The following is a 25,680-nucleotide window of genomic DNA, read 5'->3' as shown; positions in this document are numbered from 1 at the left end:
GAGAGGTCTGCGTGCGTGCCCCTTTCAGTAACGCGACCAGCTCACCGACACGAGAAGTTGTCGCCGTGTGTGTTTACCATGTGCCATGCACGGTGATGCCATCGTGGGCCAGTGTTAGGCTAGGAACGATACACCGATTAGCATTTAGGGCTTGCTTGTTTTTAGCGCTTAAATAGTGTTTCCCGTTCATTAATTAATATTGATTATTAAGCACACAATGCATTATGCATTTAATTAATTAAGTCTGAGTTGGTGTATTTTTATTTCGTGTATACAGTACAGGCAGACCTTGCTTAGCGTTCAACATGCGGAGAAGTGAGCGCTCATCCAAACAGCGCTGAAATGGGTCATTGTACCATTGTATATTTGGGGATGCGTTCCCGACAGCGTTATTTCTTTCGTATTAACAATATATGAGGGCTTCATTGGAGTATCGGTAATAGTGCTAATAACAGATGGTAAACATTATTTTACGAATAAAAATAATTTATTAGAATGACATTAAGTATTACGCACTGTACTTACAAATTAATTTTACTGTACTCCTACAAGGCAGCAGTGGGAGACGAGGTTGTAGGAGCTGCTGCGGAGAAGAGCTCCAGGACCTCTGTGATCTTAGTGATGCCTTCCGTCTAAATTTATGTGGCGAAGTTGCTCTTAGGTGAGACTCTATCCCGGTCTCGTGAGTTCTCATCTGGCCACGAATCGTGATAATCGAATCGTGGGGGGTGGGTGTCTGGTTGGTTCAGCATACTTTGCTCTCTTTGGCTGAGCGAATGATGTGGGCGGGTACATTTCCTTGGCCAGTTCTGAGCATTATTACTCGTAAGTGCTTGATGTTTTTATTTTCTTCATTATGTTTTGTGAAAACTTTCTCCAGGACAAAGAGCGCTATAACGATTCGACGTTCTATGGGGTCGCACTAAGCGACGGTCTGCCTGTATACAGGTGCATGTAAATAGTTCACATAACCTTTTCAGCCACTGGAGGAGCTGTCATACACTACAATTTTTTAAACAAAATAATTGAGGTGGCCAGGTGGCTCAGAGGTCAGAGTGCTGAGCTTGCAACATGAAGATCCTGAGTTAGATTCCTGGTTTCAACTGCCCGTGATTGAACAAGGTTCGCAGGTGTAGTGAGGTGATGGTCTCAGGCAGGTCGTATGCTAATTTATTTTGCAGTTCATTTGGCTAAATGCCAGGTTTGAGAATTTTATTTGAATATAGGTTTGACTGTCATGCAATATTTATCTCTAAATGTTTCTCACTGTAGCAGGGCAGGTGGCAAAGTGCTGCCTGATTGTGTGAATAAGATGTCACTTTCAGGGATCTTGGATGCAGTTCTTTGATATCTCATCCAAGAGCCTTTCTTTAACATGAGGGAAGGGGTAGGCAGTGCACAGCTCTGTGAGCGTTCTAAATAATATATTCATCTGGCACAATGCCAATAGCACAATTTGGATAGTTTGACGAATAAGACAACCTTGTAAAAAATTGTTATCGATTCTTAATTCGAAATCTGAACCTTGCATCACAATAAATTGGAGGAGTGGGCAATGAGGGGTGGTGAATCATTTAATCTATAGCCATCACTCTATAAGTAGGCCCTTATTTTCCTTGTATCGCATTCAGCATATTTGTGTCGGGGCCTGAGGGAAGCCCACACAAATGCATTTTTGTTCTGTTTTTTGTTTAAGGAGGCTAGTTGCTTGGAATGCGATTATCGCCATTCCGCCGAGGTGCGTTTGTTGGCTTAGGGATAATGCATGAAGGGACGAATTGTTTGTCAGGAACGCTCGAACGCCACCAACGGTGACACCGGACAGCGGGAATCTGATTGGAGCAAAGGTGCGGCCCGGAGGGGCCTGTCTTGAGTGAGGGGGATGGTGAGGAGGCCAGACTCGCCTGTTGTTGTGGGGCCAGGGAGGGAAGCGGGCCTCTTGTTGCTGTGCCGCGTATGCACGGAGGCGGTGGCGGCTCGCTATTGTGTGACGGCCGGGGCCCTTGGGTATTCTTACCGCGAACGCAGCGGGAGCCACTGGGAACATTCCGCGGGGGTCCCTTACGAACGTCGCCGACAATCACAGCCTCTGCTGCCAACGTTGCTATTATATGGCCTGCACACACCGGCGTGCCTGTAGTAATATTATGAATAATTTCTCATATTTAATTTATTAAATATCAATTGGGTGTGCGGAACGCGCGATGCGTGCCCACAGGCAGCCTTTACACCCCAACACCACTGCCTCTTCCCCACCCGTCTCCCCCCATCCCCCTTCAACGTGAACGCAATGGTTCGCCCCACCGGTGCAGGCAGTGCTTCTGCGAGGCTCGCTGTGCGGCGAACGGACAGACGTTTCCTGGATCTCCGTCGTAGCGCACTCGGCCTAGCCGATTCATTACGAGCCAGGTATTGAGGGAGGGGGGAGGGAGACAAAAAAAACCCCCACAAAACAAACAAAGGCAGAGGAATCAAGACAAAAGCCAAGGTGGGAGGACCGACGCCACTCGCCGCCACTTGCCGTTGCCGCGACGGTTTGCCATCGACGCCGAGCGCTGCCGGTTTGGTCACCGACATCTCATGTCAGTGCATCCTGCCACCAGCTCCTCTCCACAAAGGTACTGTACACCGTGTTCACTGCTCGCCTCGGCGCTACTGCATTGTGGCGGCTGCACCCCCCTCCTTTGGGGTGACCGTTAGGTGCACGTTTACCCTGAGGCGGTGGGGGGGGTAGCGTGCTGGCCAGGCGGAAGGTGCGGTGTGACCACAGTGGTGCTGGCAGGCCCCTGGGCCAGGGTTGCCGCAACTGTTATCGGTCAAGTGTCAACCGATTAATTGTTGGGTGGCTTGACAAGAGGCTCGGCCTGTTTGCCCAGAGCAGCCTGCAAGGAGAGCGATTGACTCGCCGATGTTAGATGAGGGTTTGTTTATTCACTGAGGAGTTAGTTACGTGCATTAGGGGGAGTGCTAATGATCTGGTGGTGGACACTGCTGGCCTGTGACCCCGTAACCTCATACCCCCTGGGAGTGGTGAGCATTATCGAGTTTGGGTCACGGATCCGCCCTGCACCACCTGTATCTCCCGTGCTCTGAATCTCACTCGTGAACGAGCAGAGAGGTGCAGCAATAGACCGTTAATGCATTTATGCAAATCTGACAATCTTGACTAATCTCAAGCTGTCATCGCTTAAGCAGCCACAAGTGCCTTTGCTCATCCATCAGCCTCGTGTCCATTGTGCGATGAATAGAATCGCGCATCAGAGAAACGTCTCTTTAACCGTTACGGAATAAAACCTGCAGAAAAAAAATTATTGCCGCCTGCCGTTGATGGTGGCTGTGTGAAGAGCCATCATAGCTCATCCCCGCACCGCCCCTCCCACCGCCGCCGCCGCCGATTGTTTTTGCCGAGGCTGGAGTGGCCGTGCCCCGCGGTGCTCGCCCTGCCACTTGGTAACGGGAGGAATGCATCGCCGTGGTGGCGATGGCGCCTGTCCTTGCGCCTCGGTCACAGAAGCGGTGAGCTCCCGGGACGCCTGAGCGGAATGAATAATGGCTGCACCGGAGCGGTAGTGTCTCACCCCGTCGAAAGGCCATGGTCCGCGTCCATGGCAGAGAGGAAGTTCATTTGAGACATTCCTGGCACAAGGGCCAAGCGTGTGTCTCGCTTAGACATGCATCACATTCGCCTGACAGGTCGACGTGTACGTGTACAGCATGTATAAAGTCAAACCATTCAGTACCGGTCTCCTTTATTGAACCAGCATGTTAAAACCACTGAGACGCATGGAACAGCATTCCATGAGAGACCTGGGTTTTTTTAAAGGCTAAGTCCTATTGTGATGGCCGCCACCACCCGCCATATAGTTTCATCTGTTTGGGTGGTCATTAATGGGTTGGGGTCACAAGTCAATGAAAGCATTACGTGTCTCTATTTCCTAGCATGTAGAATGCAAAACAGTGAATTTATACAATTTGTGTCCACTGCTGGATGATGGCCTCCCCCATGCCTCTGTCTCACAACGCTGGCTGGAGTGGGGTTGGTGAAGACGGAGAATCGTAGATGTGGAAGCATATAAGTACAATCAAGCAATAGGTAGTAAGTCCAACTGAGTCGCAGACGTTGTCTTGGGAGCAACACTATTTATTCAATAAGTCAACATAACCTAACACAACCGACACTTGGGTGTTAAATGCTCATCTAGCCATGCTACAGCAGAACTAGACACGGTTCGCTATCCCGGCCCGGACCACAAGCTGAGGCCTGGACCGTGTGGCTAGAGGCTTCTTTTACCCGACGTGGATCTTCATCACCAGCAACACGAAGAACCCCGAGCTTCTCATGGGGGGCCCCCGTTATATCGGCCTCGGCTGGGGCTGGCTCCGCCCCTCGCCCCGCCTACCTTCTAGATCTCTCGAGCTCTTTCCCAAAGGCTCCCGAGAGCTCTTTTATACCACGTGACCGCCCAGCGGCCCCCGTCCACCGGTGGCTCCCCTCCAATATCATCCGGTCACGTGTCAGCAGGTCAACTAGCGTATCATGCCCCAACGTAACCTTGTCTGGCTGACACTCTCTCTCGCTCCCTCAACGGGAGCCCGCACCGCACACTGTACATGGTGCCTTCGCGCTGACCAGCGCTCACCCAAGCCCCGCTAGGGCTGGTACTACGCCCAGTAAGCGGACTACACAACGCCAACACACTATCCACCGTGGCTTCGTAAGCCCGGCACCACACAGTGACAATCACAGTTACGACAAATAGATTATTTTACATTGCTCATTACTATCCACATTGTAGCCCCGAAATCCCTGTTTTTGTGTGTGGTGGTCACCCATCCAATTACTTTCCAGGCTCAAATCAGCTTAGCTTCTGAGTTCTGTATACTTACAGGTTCATATTTTCACGTTGTGAATTGGTGAGGCCGCCCCATACCTGCCCATGCGCCCGGGCTGATGTTCTCGTTAATTTATTCTCACGTTGTTCAAGGCTCGTTAAGCCTTGTTAGTCTGCGTGCAATTATTGTTGGCGTTGCCATTGCCGTTCGGTTTGTCCTTGGGAGGTGGGTGCGGAGAACACCGTGAGCCGTTAAGGTTTTCACTTTGTGCCGCAGCCCCTGAAATCTGTGTGCAGGCAGATGATCGGAAGTGCCGTCACAGTCGTGCTGTGTCCTGCGCCATGATGTCATTAAGCATTCATAAGTAAATACACTTCTCAGCATGTCTCTATGAATAATTGATGGAGCGACCGAGAGTGTGCCGATAATTTCTGGCAAATTGGCGGTAATGGACTGGATTTATTTAGTGATTTTGCAGAGTGGGTGTGGGAGATGAAGAGGGCAACTCCGTATAAATGACAAAACTTTTACTCTCCGTCAAGAACGCGATGCGGAGAGCAACCGGAGCAGATTTGTTTCCTTGGAAAGGGTGGTCAATAACATCCATAAGCCCAGTCCTCTCATGATGTGACCCTAGGGGTCATTATGGGTGAGTAGGGTTGCAGGGGAGGAGATGTGAGACTTCTGGGAGGTCAGCAACAGCTTGGTGCACAGGTGGTGTCGGTGTCGTGCACCTCGCACATTTAGAGAACATTTCCCGTGATCCACAGCTTTGGTCGACTGTTAGCCTGCCCCTAATCGAGGCTTTGCGATTACAAACAGCCTCTTTAGCTGCACGGTGTAGCGGTTGCAGCCGGTGGTGTCATCAGAGGCTGCGAAGAGGACGATGATGTATCGTGCGAGGTGCGTCAGAAGAATCGGCATTAAAACGCAGAGCGGAGGCCATGCCTCGTCCCCCGGGTGCTGCCCATTTGACACCGGCGGCACATTTGCGTGCGACGGCAGATGTGTCTGTGAGTACACGGAGAACCCAAAGGCGCGATAATGCCAGACAAGCTGATGGAATTCTAATGTTTGAACGTTGGGCACTGTATTAATAAACGACGCGCGCCTTCTTGGCCCGTTACACGCACAATCGGCTGTAATTCCACGGTCACGCGTGCGTGCGGGAAATTATAATTATTATTTTCATAAACACAATTTGCAGTGCAGGCACGGACCATGAGTTATGTTTATTGCACATCGAGTGCACTACGCACATTGCACCATGTTTATGTTCTAGTGACGCGCATGCTGTCGGAATGGGTTCTGCTGCTATATATATTGTCTCCGCTGCACGTACCGCGTTGAGGTCATATACGATGGTGCGTGTGATTTGTAATGCTGTGCTTATGCTCACTGTAAGAAGCACACCGGGCAGGCAGGAGGCAGGAGGCAGGCATGCTGGCTTTTTGCGACAATGACGGTGAAGGGCAGTACTACAGTAGCTAAAAAGCACACTCGCTGCAGTTTAACAAAAAAAACATGTGTTTGAAGGTGGTTTATTATCAACCTGTGAGCCGTCCCGGAGATTGCAGTGCAGAAATGTATTAATCCGGGCGGCCGGTGGTGCACGCAGAGGTAAGGGTTGGTGGATCGCACAGATATTGTGAAACTCCTTTCCCGTGGGCGTTGAGGTGCCATACCCTGGCTTGCCAGGAGAAGGCAGGACTGCAACACTCCACTTGTTCCGCCTGTATGGGTGAGAGTGTTGCCCCCTCGAACGCATTCGGTTTTCTTCAGGTGCTCCGGTTTCCTTCCACATGTAAGTACTCGTTAATTGGCCGATAACAGCTTAACATATAGGGGACCGCAGAGCTTGGAAAATTGTTGGCGCTGGCTCCCTCTCGCCTGCGAGTCGATAGAGACGACTGTGCGGCTTGTTGCAAGTTGAAATTATTATGATTCTTGAACCTATCTGTGCCGAGCCTTGCGTGTTTCCCCACGCCCCCTCCCGCCCCCACCCTTATCGTATGCGTGTGTTTTCTCCAGATAGTCTGGTGGTCTCCCATGCGATGCCAACAAACACATATTAAAGGAATTTGCCAAATATCACAATGTGACAGGACCCTCCTGAAAAATAATCTTGAGACGCATAGAGGGTTTTACTGGTTTATTGCAATAAATCCCAGGCTCTCCGGACCCCACATTTATCCAGATGAATGCTGGCGAATAAAAGCATAGTTTAACTTAAATTAAATACCAAAACATAGTTGCAATTACTGTGTATTAAATGTAGTTGCCGCAATAGGTTAGTGGTAAGGGGGCAGGGGTGGTGGAGGATGACGGAGAGGGGTGGTAGGGTGTGGAGCGGTACCGACCTACCTCAGACAAGCGGGAAAGGACTGCTGTGCTGAACACAGTGCAATACACCGCGCACACTCAGGTGTTTGTTTTTGCTTGGTCTGTACAAAAACAATAGCAACCACCAAGTGGGCTGTGACGTCATCACAGTACCTGTGCCAGGCAAGGTGCACTTTGAGGCCACGTGAACTGCCGAAGGCTCGCTGACGAGGTCACGGGAAAATACTCCAGGTGCCGTGGATTGACTGACTAAAAGAACTGGTAGATGCGCCAGCTGGTTTGTACACTAACACATGCACCTACACTAACACACAGGTCCCCCCGTATAACTGTTACCAGACTTTTGGAGCAAGAGCTTTTAACGAGCACTTATGAAGTACTGCATGCCACACGAGACAGTGGGTGGCCATCTTCACGCCCGACCGCCTTTGCCCCCGCAGTGGCGATGTTTACACCCCACACCAGGTACCCATGAATGCTATGTCAACCTAGGGGAGGCCCAGCAACGGGTTCAGATACTCGCCATTGTTATTGGTCGTGAGTGGGACACGAACTCGGGTCGCCAGGTTGGTAGCACAGTGTGCTCGGCACAACACCACTGCTCCCCACAACACGGACACACATACACCACAACAGGCGCCATTACCACAGACACGTACACTAACACGCATGTTCTACACACTAATATATGCATCACACCCGTATAGTACAAGGGGTTGCAGTTGGCTTTCTTTAACTTTGATTTAACTGAATCTGCCACTAGGCCGCAACCTACCAACTCTCCCTACCATGGCTCTCCTTGCTGGGGTTTTGCTGTAAACTGCTGTTAGGATAGCTCCCATTCTGTTAGTCACCTCGACATGTAGTAACAATACTATGCATTCGAGGTGTAACTACTAGCTATGTAATGATTCCAATCTCCACAAGTCTGTGATGTAAGGTTTCACGGTCACAATTTAATGAAAGCAGTGAGTCTCTAGGACACATGGGCAGAGACAGACAGCCTCTGTGTCAATCAACTGCTGGATGAGGACCACCCCACGCCTGCGGGTAACGTGGGGGGTTATTTGACCTATATTTCACCAAGCTGGTCAGTGCGAGCTGATGAAAGCCGTGGAGCGTCAACGTACAGGATAGCAATGGGGATTTTGAGTATTGCGCCCTCTGCTGCCCACCATATAGCACCACAGCCTGTAACACCTGTTGTTTTCTATCCAAGCATCTTTCCAGGCTGTTTTTCTTACTGAGCTTACACGATTTGACGATTTGGGCGCATTCTGAGTGGTTTGGTCACAGCCACGCTTTCAGCTCTTTAAGCTGGTGGTCTAGATAAGGCTGAGAGCATTGTCTATGTGGTCACATTACACGCGTGTAAGGCACATGGATGGGAGCCGTGCGCCTTCCTGCTGTTTGTGGTGGGTTGTTCTTCCTGTACGTCTTTGAGTGGCTTCACGTTTGTCGGGCTCTGCCATCTGGGTCGTTGCTTCTGCCACGGCTCGGAGAGCGCCGGGCGAGCCACGTGAACAACCGAGGCTTCTGGAAGCAGCGCGGCGAGGCTGCTCCCCCTCTCACTTACACACACGTGCGTGGACGTATACACACATGCGCACGCACGTGCACCGACCTCCCCCGTGCTACAAATACAGATGCTGAGCCCGCGAAGCCGGTGCTGGCAAAACAAGACGTGATCTAAGAGATACATTCAGGCCGCTGTCACGTGCATACTTTCATTCGGCCAAAGCGGGGCTGTTACGCTTTTGGTTTATCGTCTTGGCAGCTTGCGCAACATGGAACGTACTTTCCGACAGCAGTTTTGTTCACAAAGGGTGTCCCCGGTTTAAAGGGAGATGCGAGCAGATAATCAGACAGCTTTTCTCTTATTGCTGTGCATCGAAAATGGGTGTCCCAGCCTGTACGTCATTAATTTGACGCTTTACTGGTGAGAAAAAAAACATGAGTTGTGGTCAAGTGCATCATTGTGGCACTCGTGTGGCATCACTCCCGTACATTTCGCGATGCCAGTAGAGTTACGTCACGATTGCCCAGCTATGGTCGAGTACCTGATGGCAATTCTATTGATACATTTATTTATTGTCGTTTTCCACAATTGTATCGTGATGGTGCTATCACGTCACGTGTATCCTGTTATGAGATGAATCCAATCGGAGCTTACGCACAGCAGTACAACCCCCCCCCCCCCCCACCGTGTTAGAGAACGACCCACGGAAGTCGATATCATTAAGTGTTGTCTTTTCCGCAGAGTAGGGAGAAGCACTTTTCCACCTTCCCTGTTGCAGAGTAATGTTTTCTGCGTAACAGTCAACCGATGGAACTGAATTTCAAACCAAATCTAATATGATGGGTTTATGTTTTGTATGGCCATTTGTGGCTGGACTGACGTCATCAACTCACCATACTTGAGAACGCAGTTTAATCACAGGTGGCGGCTGCCAGGTTCTTAGCAGTGTCAGCTTTGCACTAACCTTTGCCACCTGAGTACCTCCTCACTTGATGGGCGTTTTCAAGTCTTACTTTGTTATTCATGAGGCCCCAAACCCCTGTTGCACAGCCTAGGACATGCAGCCCTACAAGGTCAGTGTTTTAGTCATGTTTTTCTTGTTGCATTTGCTTTTAAGCCATGAGCTGTGGCAACAGAAGCTGATGCTCCAGGGTATTTTGATAAACAGGTTTTTTTTTTAAATGGAGTTCGGACAAGGCCGAGGATGACACGTAGCGCTTGGTCAATCGATACGCGCTACGAAGACCGCAAGACATGCGCGCATGCAAGCGGCAGACTCGCCGACCTGTGCGGCCATCGCGTCCGAATTAATCCATGTGCAGAACCACAAAGCTGTGGTCACCAACCCCCCCCAACACCCCTGAGCCCCCTGGCTCAGAGCTAGCAGATGGGCATCAGACGGCAATGCCGACCCCATCATTGCCCAGGGCTGCCGGTCGGCGTCCGACCTTGAGGTGGGTGGATGCCCTCTCTCCCTACCACCCATCCCCATGTCCACCCTCGCCCATCTGCCAGTAGCCTGGGTCTAGTTACTCCCTGTCCCAACTTCCGCACGTGCATGTCTGTGTTTTGCCTACACCGTTAGATTGAATTATCGCACAAAATGTTGGCAGTGGAATCCTAAGGCCTGTGCATGAATGGAGTATTGGCATTAGCGCTTTGCCGTGAGCAGGTTTAAACACAGTCCGTTATAATTACAAAATATTTCTTGCTCAAATGAGCATTGAGGTGCTGCTCATCTCATGTAGTGGAAATTCTACATTCCTTTGGTGAGAGGGCAAGTCCATCCATTGGATAACCACTATTATCTTCCCCATAATTTTATCGACCCCGGGGGGATGCTGGACTGAGTCAACCCAAACCAGGATTTGAGCTCCCAACCTTGTGTTTGCATTCCACTCTATCGTTGAGGAACCAAAACCGGTCATGAATTGGGAGAATCATGGCCTCGTACGGTTGTTGACTGCAGTGTTTTTCATTTCCCAGCCACCCTCGTATGACGAGGGAGATAGATTTGATTAATAATCAGTGCCTAATACGTATGCGGGAGAGAGGCAAAAATAAGTTAATCCAGGCCCTAGGGGGAACAGTCTTAAGTCTCACAAACCCCAGCCCTAACTCCAATCATAACAATCCCTTCCCACGTTTCTCATGAGTTTAACCAAACCAGGTTAGGAGGGGTCAGGTGTCGTGTCCAACCAAAGTCGCTATCCGACGAACAGAGAATGCGAACCCAACTTCAGAAGATCACCGAGTTGCAATTAGACGTTTACAAAGCAGGCAGTGCGTTTGTTTTGGCGTGAGTACCAAAAGTAATGTGGCCGTTTGGTCGAAGGGAACCTGCCGATGGCAAGAGTTAATCCGGTGAGCCGTCACTCAGAACCGCGTGCTGCACAGCACGAGCCATACTCTGCATGGTGGGGCCATGTGGCAGCGTTCGCATATCCCCTCGAACCGCGAGCCCCAGTCTCGTGATCACTCACTTGATCGGTAGCGACATGGGCGCGTGGCACTGCGCCGAAATGTCGACGGAAAAAAACAACCACGACCCTTGGATAAATTATGAAAGCGTGGGTCTAATTATCAGTCACTTCTGTGTTGCACATGCAAAATGATTAAATGCTGAAGCGTGGATGTTACGAGATTGATTTATTGGATGGTTGGGGTCAAAGTGTGCGTTTCTTTTCTCAATGTGAGCCGGCACCGTGGAGAGTCTCAGCGTCGGTGTGTTTTTAGAGTCGTCTGGTCTATCCTGCGGTGTCTCAGGTACCGAAACGAGCTGGGCGTTCTGACGATATCGGGGCCTGGGCACCCTTTGCGGTCGATGGAACAGGTTTTATAATTGATGGGTTTTGTTAATTAACTTAAAGTCACGCCTCGGCTAAGATGAGAGTGTTCTTGCAGCACCCATTGTGAATGTAGACTGTATTTATTGAATGAAATTTGTGGGATTTTATCAGGTTAAATGCTGGATTAAACTGGGTGCTCATGAGTACCTAAAAACACGTGAAACAAATTCACGTTTGTAGGATGTAAAGACGCTGTTTCGAGCAGACGTTTTAGGGGTTAACATAGCCCAGCGGAAGTGCATGCCGCTTGTTACAGAGGTTCACATTTTAAATCCTGCAACCACCCTGGTTAACACTGCAGACGTATTAATCATAACACGTTATGCGCTATCTGCTTCTCGGCGAATGCTAAAAGTTCTGTCACATTAAAAGTGAGTGACATTGTGGACTAACGTCATGGTCCAAATTTGCCGATTATTTTAATTCACCCGCAAACGACTAAATTGGGAAGATACATAGCAACATTGCCCCCTTCTGAGAAAGTATTGCAGGCTGTGAAACATCTCCTTTGCGATAGCTTTGTGCATTAACAGCGTGAATACCAAATGCACTTAAAATATTTGATTTTATCTCCTCCATCTGCCTTGTTCACACCTTGGGGTGAACAAGGCAGCTGGAGTTGAACCAGGAGTGAGTTTTGACGCTGCCAGGATAAACCAACTCCTTGTTGGGGGGTAATATACATTTTTTTAAAATTTCCAGGTTCACCCAAGGCCCTGGCCAAATGTGACAATCATTAAAGAGGCAGCAGCACATGAAGCATTGCTGCCTTGCCTCCTTCCCAGGACCATTATTCTGAGTGCGTTTTCCATCTTACTCTCGCTCACAGTGGGACGGTGCAAATGTGTAAATTTGTCACGTGTAAATCTGAGAGAGCGGCACAATAATCCTATGAGCGGTTCGGCGCTGACGCCATGTAATAGCGCCGCTCCTGATGGACAACATCTCGGCGCAGATTTGCGCTCTAGGTGAAAGCGCCACGTTTTTACACGATCCATCCCGCGCGTTGTGCAGAAATCAAAGTCGTTCTGACGGTGTCCGCTTGGCGTGTCACGATGGATCGATGCGTCCAGTATGAAAGTAGATTCTCATGCATCGAATCGAGTATGCAACAACCAACGTGTATCACTTTGTGATGGGTGGATGTGACCCATTCGGCCACTAGAGGTGCTGTGCTACCATAACTTCAAGTTTAAACCATATAATGTATTCTGGAATCTAATAATGAGCCTAATTATTTGTAAAAACTCTGAAAGGTGAATCGTCTCATCCCTAGTGTTTATTAATGAAATTACTTGAAAGTCAGAGTTAAAGTGACTACCTGCTTAAATTAGCATCAAGACAATGCTCAACTCCTGTTTACAGCCGAGAGCGGTAAATGTTTCCACAGGACAACCACTGTTGATTTTCCTACAAAGTGACCCCTTGGCCAACAACCCAACCAAGATTTCTACTCGCAACATTCTGATTTAGAGCCGATCACCCTTCCGTTGTGCGACCTAGCCAGGTTAATTACTTACAATTCAAAATTATACGTGCAATGATGTACTGCACTAACATTTAGGCTCACGAAGGAAACAGAAGGACGAAAATCAGATGGAAATGCCCATTGTGCGCACAGCATTTCACTGTGCGTTTCGCCTCTCTCGTTTTACCCCCTGGGTGAACCATGGAAGGGGTGTGGCCGTGGTTTTGCCGTCAAGTTGCCACGCGCTGGCATTCTTAATGAGCGGTGCCAGCGCCTGATGACCATTTTACATTGCGGTCACATTCACTCTTGAGCAGCGATGGTGGCCGCACCCCAGGACACACACACACACACATCATTACCGGTGTGTGTCATTGTCGAGGTCAGACACTGCGATCCCGGGGTGCTTGGGAGAGGGGTGGGGGGGGGGGCACCTGTTTGAGGCCCCTCCGTCTTTTAAATCACGTTCCAGCCATAAACGAGCGAGAGCGGTGCGCCAGTTACGCCGGTGCTGGACGATGCTTCCCAAGGGGAGGGTGCCATGAGAGGTGAGTTTCGGCAGCTGGGGCGAGCAGACGGAGGGTGGTGGGAGGGTGGGCGCTCTGTGTAATCGCAACGTCGAATTGCTGGCGCCCTTGGAACGAGACAAAAACGACGACCACCTGGTGCTGAGCCTGAGGCCGCTGACCACCTCTGCTGGTGCGGCTCGGAGGCGCGTAGGGGTGGTAAGTGTGGAATGGGACGGGAAGTCGGGCGCCGCAATCGGGGAGGCGATTGCGCTCGGCAGATGTTGCCGGGATTAGTCTGGCGGTCTGCTCGAGGAACTGGCGGATGAAGCTGTCGTCACGGCGACTAGGGTGGTCACGTGGGCCCGTCGCCATGGTGCTGCCTGGCGTACGTTTTGCGGCTAGCAAGAGTCGCCATGGTTACCATTACCTCATCGGGGCACGCGGGGGGGGGGGAAGGGGGTGGCGACAGTGTGTTCTCGCCGAAGACGGATGAGAATGTTTTATAAAACGGAGAGTGGAGGCACACGATCGTGACCTTGAAAGGATGAGCAACGTAACAGCGGGGTAAAGGACCGGCGTTCGTTAGCGGAACGTGCGACGGCTCGAGCCGACGGAGCCATGTAAGTACCGGAAGGGGCCTCGCCGGTCGTGGCGCCTCCCAGACCTCGCCTCGCTTAATTTGCCTCCTCGCTCCCAAGTGGCATCACGTTTGTGTGCTCGTGCACGGAATTCTAGAAACATGATGTTCTTAATTGAGAAGCTATCCACAGAGCCACGCGTTTGGCGGTTCCCCACTTGGCATTCGTAGATTGCAGCAATTTATATACATTCGGTTTATATATATAACTCTCATGCTTGAGTATATATAGAAGCAGCTGGGTACACGAGCTGTGATGAGTCAGACTTGGATGTTATCTCTACATGTGCTGTCTGCTGTGATCTCTGTGTTGGGTGTGTGTCACCTTGTGCGTCCATGTGTGTTTCATCTTGTGTGTTCGTGTGTTGTGGGGAGCAGAAGTAGAGTGCTCCATACACAGCACTAGGATTTCGGAGACTTGAGTTTGATTCCTGGCCGCTATGCACATCGGTTGCAAGTGGTATCTAAACCACCTCCCCTCGGTTGAATTAAATACTCATTGCTTGAATATCGGAATTGACGAAACAAAGCGGGCAGGCTTGGTACTGGCCCCACTACCCCCTCGTGCACCACATCCAACCTAATATTCGTTGACGACAATGGCACTTGCTCCTACAAGTTTGTGAGACCGCCTCGGGGTTCTTTGTCTCTGTCTTTGCAGGCCTGAGGCTGGCAATAGGCATGCATCCCCTCCCCTGGAGGCTGCCCCACCGGCTGCCCCCACCTCCCGGCCGACCGACATTCCCCTGCTGCCCGAGGGCCCAGCCCCGGCCCACGTGGCGGCCCCCCTCCTCGAGGAGGCTCCTTCCCGCCCGGTGGCGGTCACGGCGGCAGCAGCTCCGACCCCTCCCCTCGCGGACGCCCCCTCGTGTGGGACGGCCCCCGTCCACGGGCCTACCCCGTCACCCCCGGCGGTGACTCCGCCGCTGCCCATGGCCGCGCCGCCCTCGCACCAGGAGGAGATCTTGGGCTCGGACGACGAGGAGCAGGAGGACCCCAATGACTACTGCAAAGGTCGGCCTCATCGGCGGCAAACTAGCTGGTCGCACTGCCATGCATCCCCCCGCGCTCTTGTGCGTGGCGAGCATTGTGGCGTCTCGTTTCTGGGCTTTAATCAAAAATGCGTTTGATGCTCTGAGATGAAACCGTGTCGCTCAGGAGCCGGGGGTAGGGACGAGCGCTGCTGTTGCTGCTGCAGGTGCTGCTCCACTGGGGGGTTTCGCGGAGATATGAACGAGCAGCTCAGTGTCCCTGCTCTCGCCACTGCTGGTTTGATGGATGTCAAGAGGACTGTGGGCCCAGAGCCCTGAATGAAGTGTGTGCGTACATGTTCGTGCACTCTTTAGTGGGGTGTGTGTGCGTCTGTCTCTCTGTGTGTTTGTAAGTGCATGTATGTATGTTGAACTTCTTTTGCATTGCACGTAGCCAACCGTGCTAATCAGAGGTGCGGGGGAAGGACAACATACTAAAGACACAAATCACTTCCTAAGAAATTAGTTTTAAATTTAAAAAAATCAATATAGGTGGGGAGTCTGTGTGTGTAAATGTTCATGTGTGCTTGGTTCCCGCTCACGGCTAACATGGGAGACAAATATCTTAACCGGTTCTTGACATCCCTTAGTCGACTCAGCCTCATGAGTACCTGGTTTGTCATGTAAACATCAGCATTGGGGAGACAAAGGCCGGCATGCGTGGTGCTGGCCACCCATCCCCTCCCCGTCGTGTGCCGTGCCAGCCTTCACAGATGCTCACTAAGAGGACTTGCCCCAATAATCTGTTAAAGGCTCCAAGGAGGATCTTTGCTTTTTTTCTCTCTCTGTGTTTACGCATGTGTGTATGCGAGTATTCGTACGTGTGTGCGCGAGCGTATGTCTACGCGTGTTTATACGTGTGTGCGTGCACTCATGGCGCAGGGGGCTACCACGCAGTGAAGATCGGAGATCTCTTCAATGGGCGCTACCACGTGGTGCGCAAGCTGGGCTGGGGCCACTTCTCCACGGTGTGGCTGTGCTGGGACATGATGTGAGTGGCGTCCACGTGAGAGTTCACATGGTCCCGTGTGTTGTGAGCAGCAGTGGTGCATTTCAGCACCAATTATGGCGAGCGGTCTCAAGGCCATGAAGAGCCTTCCGTATTACCGTTCTCCGCGTAGCACGAGGGTGCTGGGCTGCCGGTGCGACGCCTTCGTCCTTGGGGTTGTTTGAAGTGGAATCCTAGGTGTTTAGTTTTTTAACGGCCGGCATGTCAGCCCGGTCCCCACTTGTCAGCCTTCGCATGGGGCGACAGGCTGTCATTAGCATTCAGGCTCGAGCCATCCCTTAAAGGACCCGACTAGAGATGATTCACTTCTCGGCACCGTTGGTGACACCGCTGTCGCGCATGAGTTTAACATAATTTAATTTAAGCGGCACAATGACCGAGCGGAGCGAGAGTGGAAGCAGAGTGGGAATTATATTTTCGACAACTGTCACGTTTGTGAAAATGGATGTCGTGGTAATGGGCCATTTCTGATGAAAGCAGCGGAGAGCTTGGAGACGGGGCCATGTGCCCGGATCTTTAGCTGGCGGCAAAATGCGCCGCACGATGCGGCATCCAGACAAAGCAGTGCACACACACGCTGGTGCATCGGTAGCACTCGGAGCGAGCTGCAGCCAACCGCACCTCCAATTAGCTTGGTTGGCTACGTATGGTGCGAAAGAAGTTAAACTTACAAGGAGATCCTGCTCTCCGTCTAGAGGGAGAGAAACGGGGGGGCAGGTGAAGTGGATAGTGTCCCTCTCCCCACCAGAGTGGGGAGGCGATGGAGGGTGGTGACGTCGCAACCTGGGTAGTCCCCGGGGATTGGCTCCTATTTATGTACCTTAGAAGTGATTGTGCACTGCAGGCCGCTAATGGGAAGGGTACGCGTGCGACTTACTAATCAGCAGCAAAACACGCAGCTCCGCGAAAAGTCGTTGTGAAGCCGCAGAGGTGGAATTTTAAAGGGATGATTTCTCTCAATTTAAAACTGGTGATTCCTCTGCTCCTGAGAGGTCCGAGCCGGGTTTGTGTGTATACAGGAGTTGGGGGGGAGTTATATAACGAGAGCCATGGTTAATTTGCGGAGTCGCCGGTGGCGGAGGAGGCGGAACGGCGAGCAGTCAGACGTCAACGCGATTGCGAACGGAATATTCCCGCTTGCCCACGCGCAGGGCGGAGGGGTGGGGGCGGTGGGGTGCAGCGCAATATTCCGATGGCGTGGGGGTGTGGCAGTGATGGGGGTCGTGTCAGTGGAGAGGGCCCCGCTAAGCTGTACCACACAGCGAGGCTGCAGGGGTGTGAAGCTGCGCAAGCGAAGCGGGGTCTTTGGTGGCTCCGGGGTGTACAGGAGCGGGGGTGGGGGGTGTTATTAGGGTACAGCTTTAGAGAGAGAAAGATGCACATTTTCACAGCAGTAATTGGCACAGGTGGGGGTGATTTGCTCATAAGTAGGAGGCCGCTCGACAGCTGGTGCCTCTGTAACGCTTGCTCTGCGCCGGCTTGCGCAGGGGCAAGCGGTTCGTGGCCATGAAGGTGGTGAAGAGTGCGCAGCACTACACGGAGACGGCGCTCGACGAAATCAAGCTGCTGAAATGCGTGAGTGATGGCAGCACCATCATCGACTCTAGCTCGTGCGCATCACACTTGTGCGCGCCCGCCCACGCGCGCACAGATGGCAAGGAGACACGGGTAGTGCACAGCGTTATCAGACGTGGAGAATATTAAAAGGAGAGCTGCGATCTCTCATTTCTGTTGTCGCATGGAGCAGTGTCACAGTTGTCAGCCCTTTGCACTATGCACCCAATGACCTGAGGTCAATTGCTGGCCGCGGTTAACATTTGCGGCGCAGTATCTCCGAACCACCACCCTCGCCCTTAACCAACTAATACGAACCAGCTAAATGAGGTTTGCAACCTGCATCTGACTGACGTTGGATTGACAAAAGGCTGTCAGGTATTATTTTTCTTTTTTATATATATTTATCTGATGCTCGTGTGGCTATCACTGTAGCAGTGGTGTGGGAAGCAATGGGACGAGCGCTGCCTGTCGGTATCCCGTGATCCTGATTTGATGTGTGCCACTTCCCCTGCCGACGAGCAGGTGGTATGCTCTGGCTTGCCAGGAGAAGGCGGTACAGCAAAGTGCGGACTAATTTCTTCTGTCCCTTCTGCATGGGCTCGAGTGTTGCCCCCTCGACTGTGTGGGCTTTGTCCGGGTGCTCCAGTTTGCTCCCAACATCTAAGCACTCATTAATTAGCTGAAGAAAGCACCTTTATATATAAAGGACTGCAGAGCTTGAGCAGTTGTTGGTAGCGCCAGTTCACCACCTGGCTGCTGCCTTCCAGCGTGTCTGTGGTTCCTCAGCGATTGTGAGATGCGATTTCCATGAACGATGATGCGGTATGTCAAACTAGACATTGTTATTATTAGGCTACATTGTTTCCTGCTACATGCAGGAAGTAACTTAGGTGCGGGACAACAAAAGCAGCACAATGGAGAAGGCACAGCTGCATGAGGCCATATGGCCGGTTACAACTTAAAAGCACTGCAGGGCGCAGCTTACTAATTGGGAAGCTCATTACTGAAAAGCTGTCCACAAAATGAGAGAGATTCGACAGGAATATGATTGTGTGCCTCTGCGTGTACAGTGAGGGAAAAAAGTATTTGATCCCCTGCTGATTTTATACGTTTGCCCACTGACAAAGAAATGATCAGTCTATAATTTTAATGGTAGGTTTATTTGAACAGTGAGAGACAGAATAACAACAACAAAATCCAGAAAAACGCATGTCAAAAATGTTATAAATTGATTTGCATTTTAATGAGGGAAATAAGTATTTGACCGGATTGATCCCCTCTCAATCAGAAAGATTTCTGGCTCCCAGGTGTCTTTTATACAGGTAACGAGCTGAGATTAGGAGCACACTCTTAAAGGGAGTGCTCCTCATCTCAGCTTGTTACCTGTATAAAAGGCACCTGTCCACAGAAGCAATCAATCAATCAGATTCCAAACTCTCCACCATGGCCAAGACCAAAGAGCTCTCCAAGGATGTCAGGGACAAGATTGTAAACCTACACAAGGCTGGAATGGGCTACAAGACCACTGCCAAGCAGCTTGGTGAGAAGGTGACGACAGTTGGTGCGATTATTCGCAAATGGAAGAAACACAAAAGAACTGTCAATCTCCTTCGGCCTGGGGCTTCATGCAAGATCTCACCTCGTGGAATTGCAATGATCATGAGAACGGTGAGGAATCAGCCCTAAACTACACGGGAGGATCTTGTCAATGATCTCAAGGCAGCTGGGACCATAGTCACCAAGAAAACAATTGGTAACACACTACGCCGTGAAGGACTGAAATCCTGCAGCGCCCGCAAGGTCCCCCTGCTCAAGAAAGCACATATACATGCCCGTCTGAAGTTTGCCAATGAACATCTGAATGATTCAGAGGACAACTGGGTGAATGTGTTGTGGTCAGATGAGACCAAAATGGAGCTCTTTGGCATCAACTCAACTCGCCGTGTTTGGAGGAGGAGGAATGCTGCCTATGACCCCAAGAACACCATCCCTACCGTCAAACATGGAGGTGGAAACATGCTTTGGGGGTGTTTTTCTGCTAAGGGGACAGGACAACTTCACCGCATCAAAGGGACGATGGATGGGGCCATGTACTGTCAAATCTTGGGTGAGAACCTCCTTCCCTCAGCCAGGGCATTGAAAATGGGTCGTGGATGGGTATTCCAGCATGACAATGACCCAAAACACACGGCCAAGGCAACAAAGGAGTGGCTCAAGAAGAAGCACATTAAGGTCCTGGAGTGGCCTAGCCAGTCTCCAGACATTAATCCCATAGAAAATCTGTGGAGGCAGCTGAAGGTTCGAGTTGCCAAACGTCAGCCTCGAAACCTTAATGACTTGGAGAAGATCTGCAAAGAGGAGTGGGACAAAATCCCTCCTGAGATGTGTGCAAACCTGGTGGCCAGCTACAAGAAACGTCTGACCTCTGTGATTGCCAACAAGGGTCTTGCCACCAAGTACTAAGTTATGTTTTGCAGAGGGGTCAAATACTTATTTCCCTCATGCAAATCAATTTATAAAATATTCTTGATTCTTTCGGTAAAGTCACGTTGAAGGGAAACAATAAAATATATATAAATATATCTTTATTGTTTTTTATATATATTTTTTATTGTTTCCCTTCAACGTGACTTTACCGAAAGAACCAAGAATATGAATCATTGCAGTCACGAAAGCTTTACATCAAAATTGAACAATTTATAACATTTTTGACATGCGTTTTTCTGCATTTTGTTGTTGTTATTCTGTCTCTCACTGTTCAAATAAACCTACCATTAAAATTATAGACTGATCATTTCTTTGTCAGTGGGCAAACGTACAAAATCAGTAGGGGATCAAATACTTTTTTCCCTCACTGTATCCACACTTGAGGCTCGTTTCAAGCCTATTTCTCCAATTTTATCCCGATTGTGCTTTCGGCATTTTGTTATGAGACGAAGAATCGATGCGGAGCAGTGCAACCCTTAGTGTTGGAGAACAGCCCACCGAAGTGGATACTATGGAGTTACCTCTGATAATTCCTTCAAGTGAACTCTGGTCTCCACATATTAGCAGGCAATTTTTTTTCGTTAGCCCCTTCATCATTAGCCCTGCTACTGTGAAACCGATATTATGAAGTCTTAAAGCTGGAATGTATTCAATTGAAGTGCAGAACCAAATTTTACGTGATGGGTTTTTTTTGTGGAGTCACTCGTGATCTGGCTACAGTTGAGAACCTGGTTTAACCACAGGCAGCTGCCTGGATGTCTCAGCAGTTTTGCTCAATGTTCTGATCTCTTGAGGCCACGCAGTCACCTCAACCAGAAAAAAATTTAGTTGGAGGTAAAAAAAACTTTCCTGGTTGCAAGAAGCAGCTTTAGGAGCCGGACAAACAGCGGCATGCGCACGAGGAGGGGGAAACGTGCTTCCGGAGTTCAATGAAGCCCATCGTTGTGCATCTGCGGGCGTGAGAGAATTGAGGGTCAGTCGCCGTGTGTCGCCGTCTCGCGACACAGGTGCGGGACAGCGACCCGTGCGACTCGAACCGTGACATGGTGGTGAACCTCCTGGACGACTTCAAGATCACGGGCGTCAACGGCACGCGTATCCTTCACGCTACCGCCACGCGGGCGTTTCCAGCCAGGGCTTAATTTTTTCACTCGGTATTTTCTGGGTCACCAACTCAGACAGACCCAGGTGACGTTAAGCCCATGCCCCGCCACCTTGCGGATAGGAATCGCTGTGGCACACGCGCGGGATGTCATCAGAGAAATGTGCAGACGGCCTTTGCATGACGTCGACCGTTTTTTTATATCTTCAGGGAAGAAAAAATGTTAATCAATAATTCCCTATTTATTACCTAATGAATGTTGAATTTTTTTAAAAGTTATATCTCTATGTACAGCGTCCTATCTCAAAGACGTCGGTGATCATGGCCTTCATTACATTCACCTCGGTCCATGATATTGCTCAAGAATGTTGAATTACAAGCTCCCAGATGCATCCAATTTTACAAATTGCTTTTGTAACTTGATTCTCTTATCTTTCCAGGCTTCTTGTACTTATATTTTTATCACTAAAGATACATTTAATACTTTCATTATAGAACACTTTCATGTGGATATACAATCAAATTTATTTTCCTCATATGAGTGACTTTGAAAAACGACTTGACCCCTCTGAAATGTTAGCTGGCTGCGCCAGTAACAACCGTTTAAAGTAATTCTGTATGCAGCCATTTAGGCATCGGAGTGGTTTCTCTGTGACATTTGCTGGCTGAGGGGGCGGGCAGCCCACGTGGCATTTTAAATATTGTAATTGGAAGTCGAGGCCCGGTGGTCCGACAGGCGAACGAAGGTTGAACGCTGGAAGGTGGTGGAGCCTTGACAAGACCCGCAGACGTGTGCATGGTGTTTGAGGTTCTCGGTCACCACCTTCTCAAGTGGATCATCAAGTCGAGCTACCAGGGCCTACCCACGCCGTGCGTGAGGAGCATCATTCACCAGGTAGGGCAGCCCCTGTTCCCGTGTGTCTGCACGTGCCCGCACGCTTCCACCACAAAGCTACAGCGAGAAGGCGCAGGGCCTCGTGTTGGAGAATTCCCAATGTTAATTCGTCTCATGTTGTGTGAAAATGTCCCGATGTTTGCGTCACTGACTCCGAGGAAAATCGCCAGAGCGATGTGATTTGGTCATGGTGTGAATTTGGCCCTAAATGTCCTGTGGTTAATGGAGGCACAGGTTTGCAATGAAGGTTGCATGGCATGCTCTGTGTAAATTTATGAACGCCTTGGCGAAGAAGCTATCTGTGCAGTGGGGTTGGTGCATCGCTGTCTGAACCCAGTGACCTGTGTTAGATTTCCGACAACGGTGTTTATTGATATCTGAACCAGTCCTGGAATCCTCCGACTTTCATCAACCCACATTGACCAGAGTGGTGAGGTTTTTGCCAAACAACGGACACAACAGGGAGGCATTCATCCAGCAGTGGATTGACAAATAACTCATTAAAACATGTAATATTTGACTGCGTATGCCTTGGAGACAAGACACTAAGGCTGCTGTGCGAAGTGTTAACTCGCATGCAGATTATTTATCATCTGCATTAAAACTGCACTGTCTTTTCAGACTGTCACATGCAGTTGATCGGAGCGAAATAATTAAAACATTCCCGACTCCTGCAGGAGCTAATCCTCAGGAAGTGCTCATACTGGGTGATGGCATCAAGTGATGAGAGAGGATGCAGCCCATATGTATTCTAGCTGCATCGCACACCACCCACCCACTTGGCGCTAAATAAAATGTGCCGCAGCAAATTACTTTATGACGGACGCAGAACATTTCTGGTTGTTATGGCAGCATTATCTGCAGGGACCGGCTTGTTAACTATCTCACGTGGACCAATCCGACCGTGTTTAATAGTATCCGTGCAAAATATTGCTCAGCTCACAGGGAGCTCTGTGGGGGGGGGGGGGGGGGGAGATTGTCATCGCGTGATAGACAGGTTGAATGGATTTTTATGGGGGCTGTTGCACGGCACTGGTCGTTTTTCTTCGTCAATGTCACCGTCCACTAGAGATTCGTTATCCACAACTATAGCAATAGCTGTCAGCGCCACGGAGTGTGGAGCACAAAGAGATTTGAGATGGGTACTATGTGTCCGCAGCTCCCACTTCACTTCCTTTGTCCGTTACCCATAAGCCTCGCTGTTTTTTCTGCACCTGGGATAGGTGGATTTTTTTTTACTTGGGCTGTTGTGCGGGTTTGGCTGTTTCTACCCTGATAATAGCCAGCAATTTAATTTTGCTGGGAAGAATTGGTATCGGCCAGGTCTCCTGTAAGAGCTTGGGGTCTGCCCGTGACCCAGAGTTGTGTGTGGACACGGAGTGACAGCATGCGATGGGCACAGGGACATAGAAATCCACGGAGTAGCCTTTCTGTTTTATCCATTTTGGCTTTCCTATTCATAATGCAATAGAATATTTAAAAAATTTCACAAACAATATCGACAGCCACGTACCATTTAATATGATAACCCTATCCTGCCACCTCTTGTCAAAAGAAGAATGCTCTTATTTAGGATACATGGCTGTTGCTATTAATTAGGGAACACATGTTTTAGGTCAGAATTAGGATGCTGTTGTGATGCGATGATCAGCACACTGAACTTGCAATCCAGAGATCATCAGTTCCATCTCCCGACACAGCAGTTGAAACAATGGTGCACGTTTCCGAAATGCCCCCTCCGCTGTCCACTCGACAATACAGCTGGGTATGCTGGATTAAAGTCGATCGACAGGTTCAGTGTGGTGGGGTAAAGTGTGAGTCCCCGCTCGTCTTCTGCCAGTAATGGTGTGAGCAATTGTAGGGCTGCAACCTTAATCTTTCAGACGAATACAACATCTTGTTGAACACCACTGTATAAAAGGGCCTTGTCTTTCCCTTACCGATAGATTGAAAAGTCACTGCTATTGTTGTATAAAAGGTTGTGAAAACAGGTGGCACTTTGGAAGTAATATCGAAATCTGCTGTCGTTAACGCTGTTGTTTCGTGAGGACGCGCACAGTTAACGGCATGCGCCCGTGGAGGCCACAAGGGGGCACCAGCGTGTTTGCTAGAATCGTTCTGCCAGCGCCGCCCGGCCGCGGGGGTACCGTTTCCATTATCCGACTCGATTGATCGCTCCCTCTTAGCTCCAGTGCATCACTGCTGCACATTGTCGTCTACCACGCCAGCAGACAGCAAGTTATAACACCGGGCGATTGTCCGTTCTTTAACGCCTTGCCTGATTTCTCGCGTGCGTTGTCATTTGTGCTTTTAAGAGTAAAATTGAAGCCCTTGTTTAAATCTCGACTTTGTTAATAGACTGACTGCAGCTTGCCTGCATTGCCACTTTGTCAGCCGGTCCTGCATGGGAATTAAAACCAGGGCTCAATCACAGCCGGGTCTGTCCGGGTTATCAACCCGGAAAATATTTCTGTGCATCCAGCACACAACATCCAGTATATCTTTCACTACGGTTGTGGCCACTAGTCACGTGCTACCTACTCCAGTCTAACAGCGACTCAGAAAGTATTTACTAGAGAAATTAGGCTCAGCCTGCGAAGTTCACGGAGCGTGGTAAGCTTGACCCCCCCGGCAATAAATTGCAGTAATGTCATGAAGCAGGGTGAGGCGTTTGGCCTAACATTCGCACAGGCGTGGATGGCTGTGCTACATGTTGGTATTGTGTTTGTCGATGGTGCTTTCAGTTTTATTTTGGGCAGTGCTAGTGGATGGAGGTGGGAGGCTGGAGCCTGCTCCCCCCCCCGTCTGTGCCGGATTCAAGCATGGCGTCGGTGTTTATCTTTACATTAAAAGGCCCTTGGCTCCCTGCAGGCCAAGGGGGCTCATCAATCACAATTAATTGTTTGTCTTTGCGCCCGTGCCGTTCTGTTCCGTGATTCACTGTGCGCACACGTGGGAGGTGCGAGATGTGTGAGTCTCATGCTGATTGGCTTCCTTTATTGGAAATTAAATGAACCGGATCGCCCACGTAAACTACAGAGGTGGGATCCATGCTGCGAGGTTTTGTTTGCACCTCTTCATTAAGCAGCCCGTGGTGGGGTTGTACTCAATTAAGATGGTAGTTTGTTATTAATCTCGCCCGTGACCCTCGTTAACCTCCCAATCGCTCCTGCAGTCTCGTCTCTACCGACGCTATGATGGCATTTATCTCCAAGTGGCTCCGTCAGTGTCTTCTTACAGAATATTGTGTTGTGGCCACTGTGGCCACTGCAACTTCAAATGCCGTTGCTTCGAGATTTTTCCATAACTTCACTGTGGAAGAAGTTTGTCCAGCCTCATCGTCAGCTGCCATGTGAAGATCGATGATCATTGAACTGTTATCCCCAAAACTGGCTTACTGGTACCAGCTAGAGTGGCAAATGCATTAGAGTTTGTGTTGTA

At 50.0% G+C, this 25,680-nt stretch overlaps 1 protein-coding gene across 6 annotated transcripts in view; it reads left to right on the top strand.

The window, feature by feature from the left end:
- Positions 1–25,680, top strand: part of LOC116947575 (SRSF protein kinase 3-like) — a 76,468-nt gene that overhangs the window by 30,847 nt on the left and 19,941 nt on the right. For 4 of the 6 annotated variants that reach the window (XM_032963478.2, XM_032963477.2, XM_032963482.2 and 1 more), the window contains 5 exons: positions 14,820–15,172; positions 16,072–16,180; positions 17,686–17,773; positions 21,250–21,337; positions 22,133–22,239. In XM_032963478.2, the coding sequence (XP_032819369.1) occupies positions 14,820–15,172; positions 16,072–16,180; positions 17,686–17,773; positions 21,250–21,337; positions 22,133–22,239 (745 nt within the window). Of the gene's footprint in view, positions 1–21; positions 2,619–13,972; positions 14,142–14,819; positions 15,173–16,071; positions 16,181–17,685; positions 17,774–21,249; positions 21,338–22,132; positions 22,240–25,680 lie in introns of those variants that run through there. The other 2 variants (XM_032963480.2, XM_032963481.2) reach the window with 2 other exon arrangements.

The sequence above is a fragment of the Petromyzon marinus genome, chromosome 30, assembly GCF_048934315.1.
Source record: "Petromyzon marinus isolate PM22_M1 ecotype Great Lakes invasive population chromosome 30, UKy_Petmar_22M1.pri1.0, whole genome shotgun sequence".
NCBI lineage: Eukaryota > Metazoa > Chordata > Hyperoartia > Petromyzontiformes > Petromyzontidae > Petromyzon > Petromyzon marinus.
The sequence above is the reverse complement of the archived record's forward strand: the minus strand, read 5'-3'. Positions and strand labels throughout refer to the sequence as shown.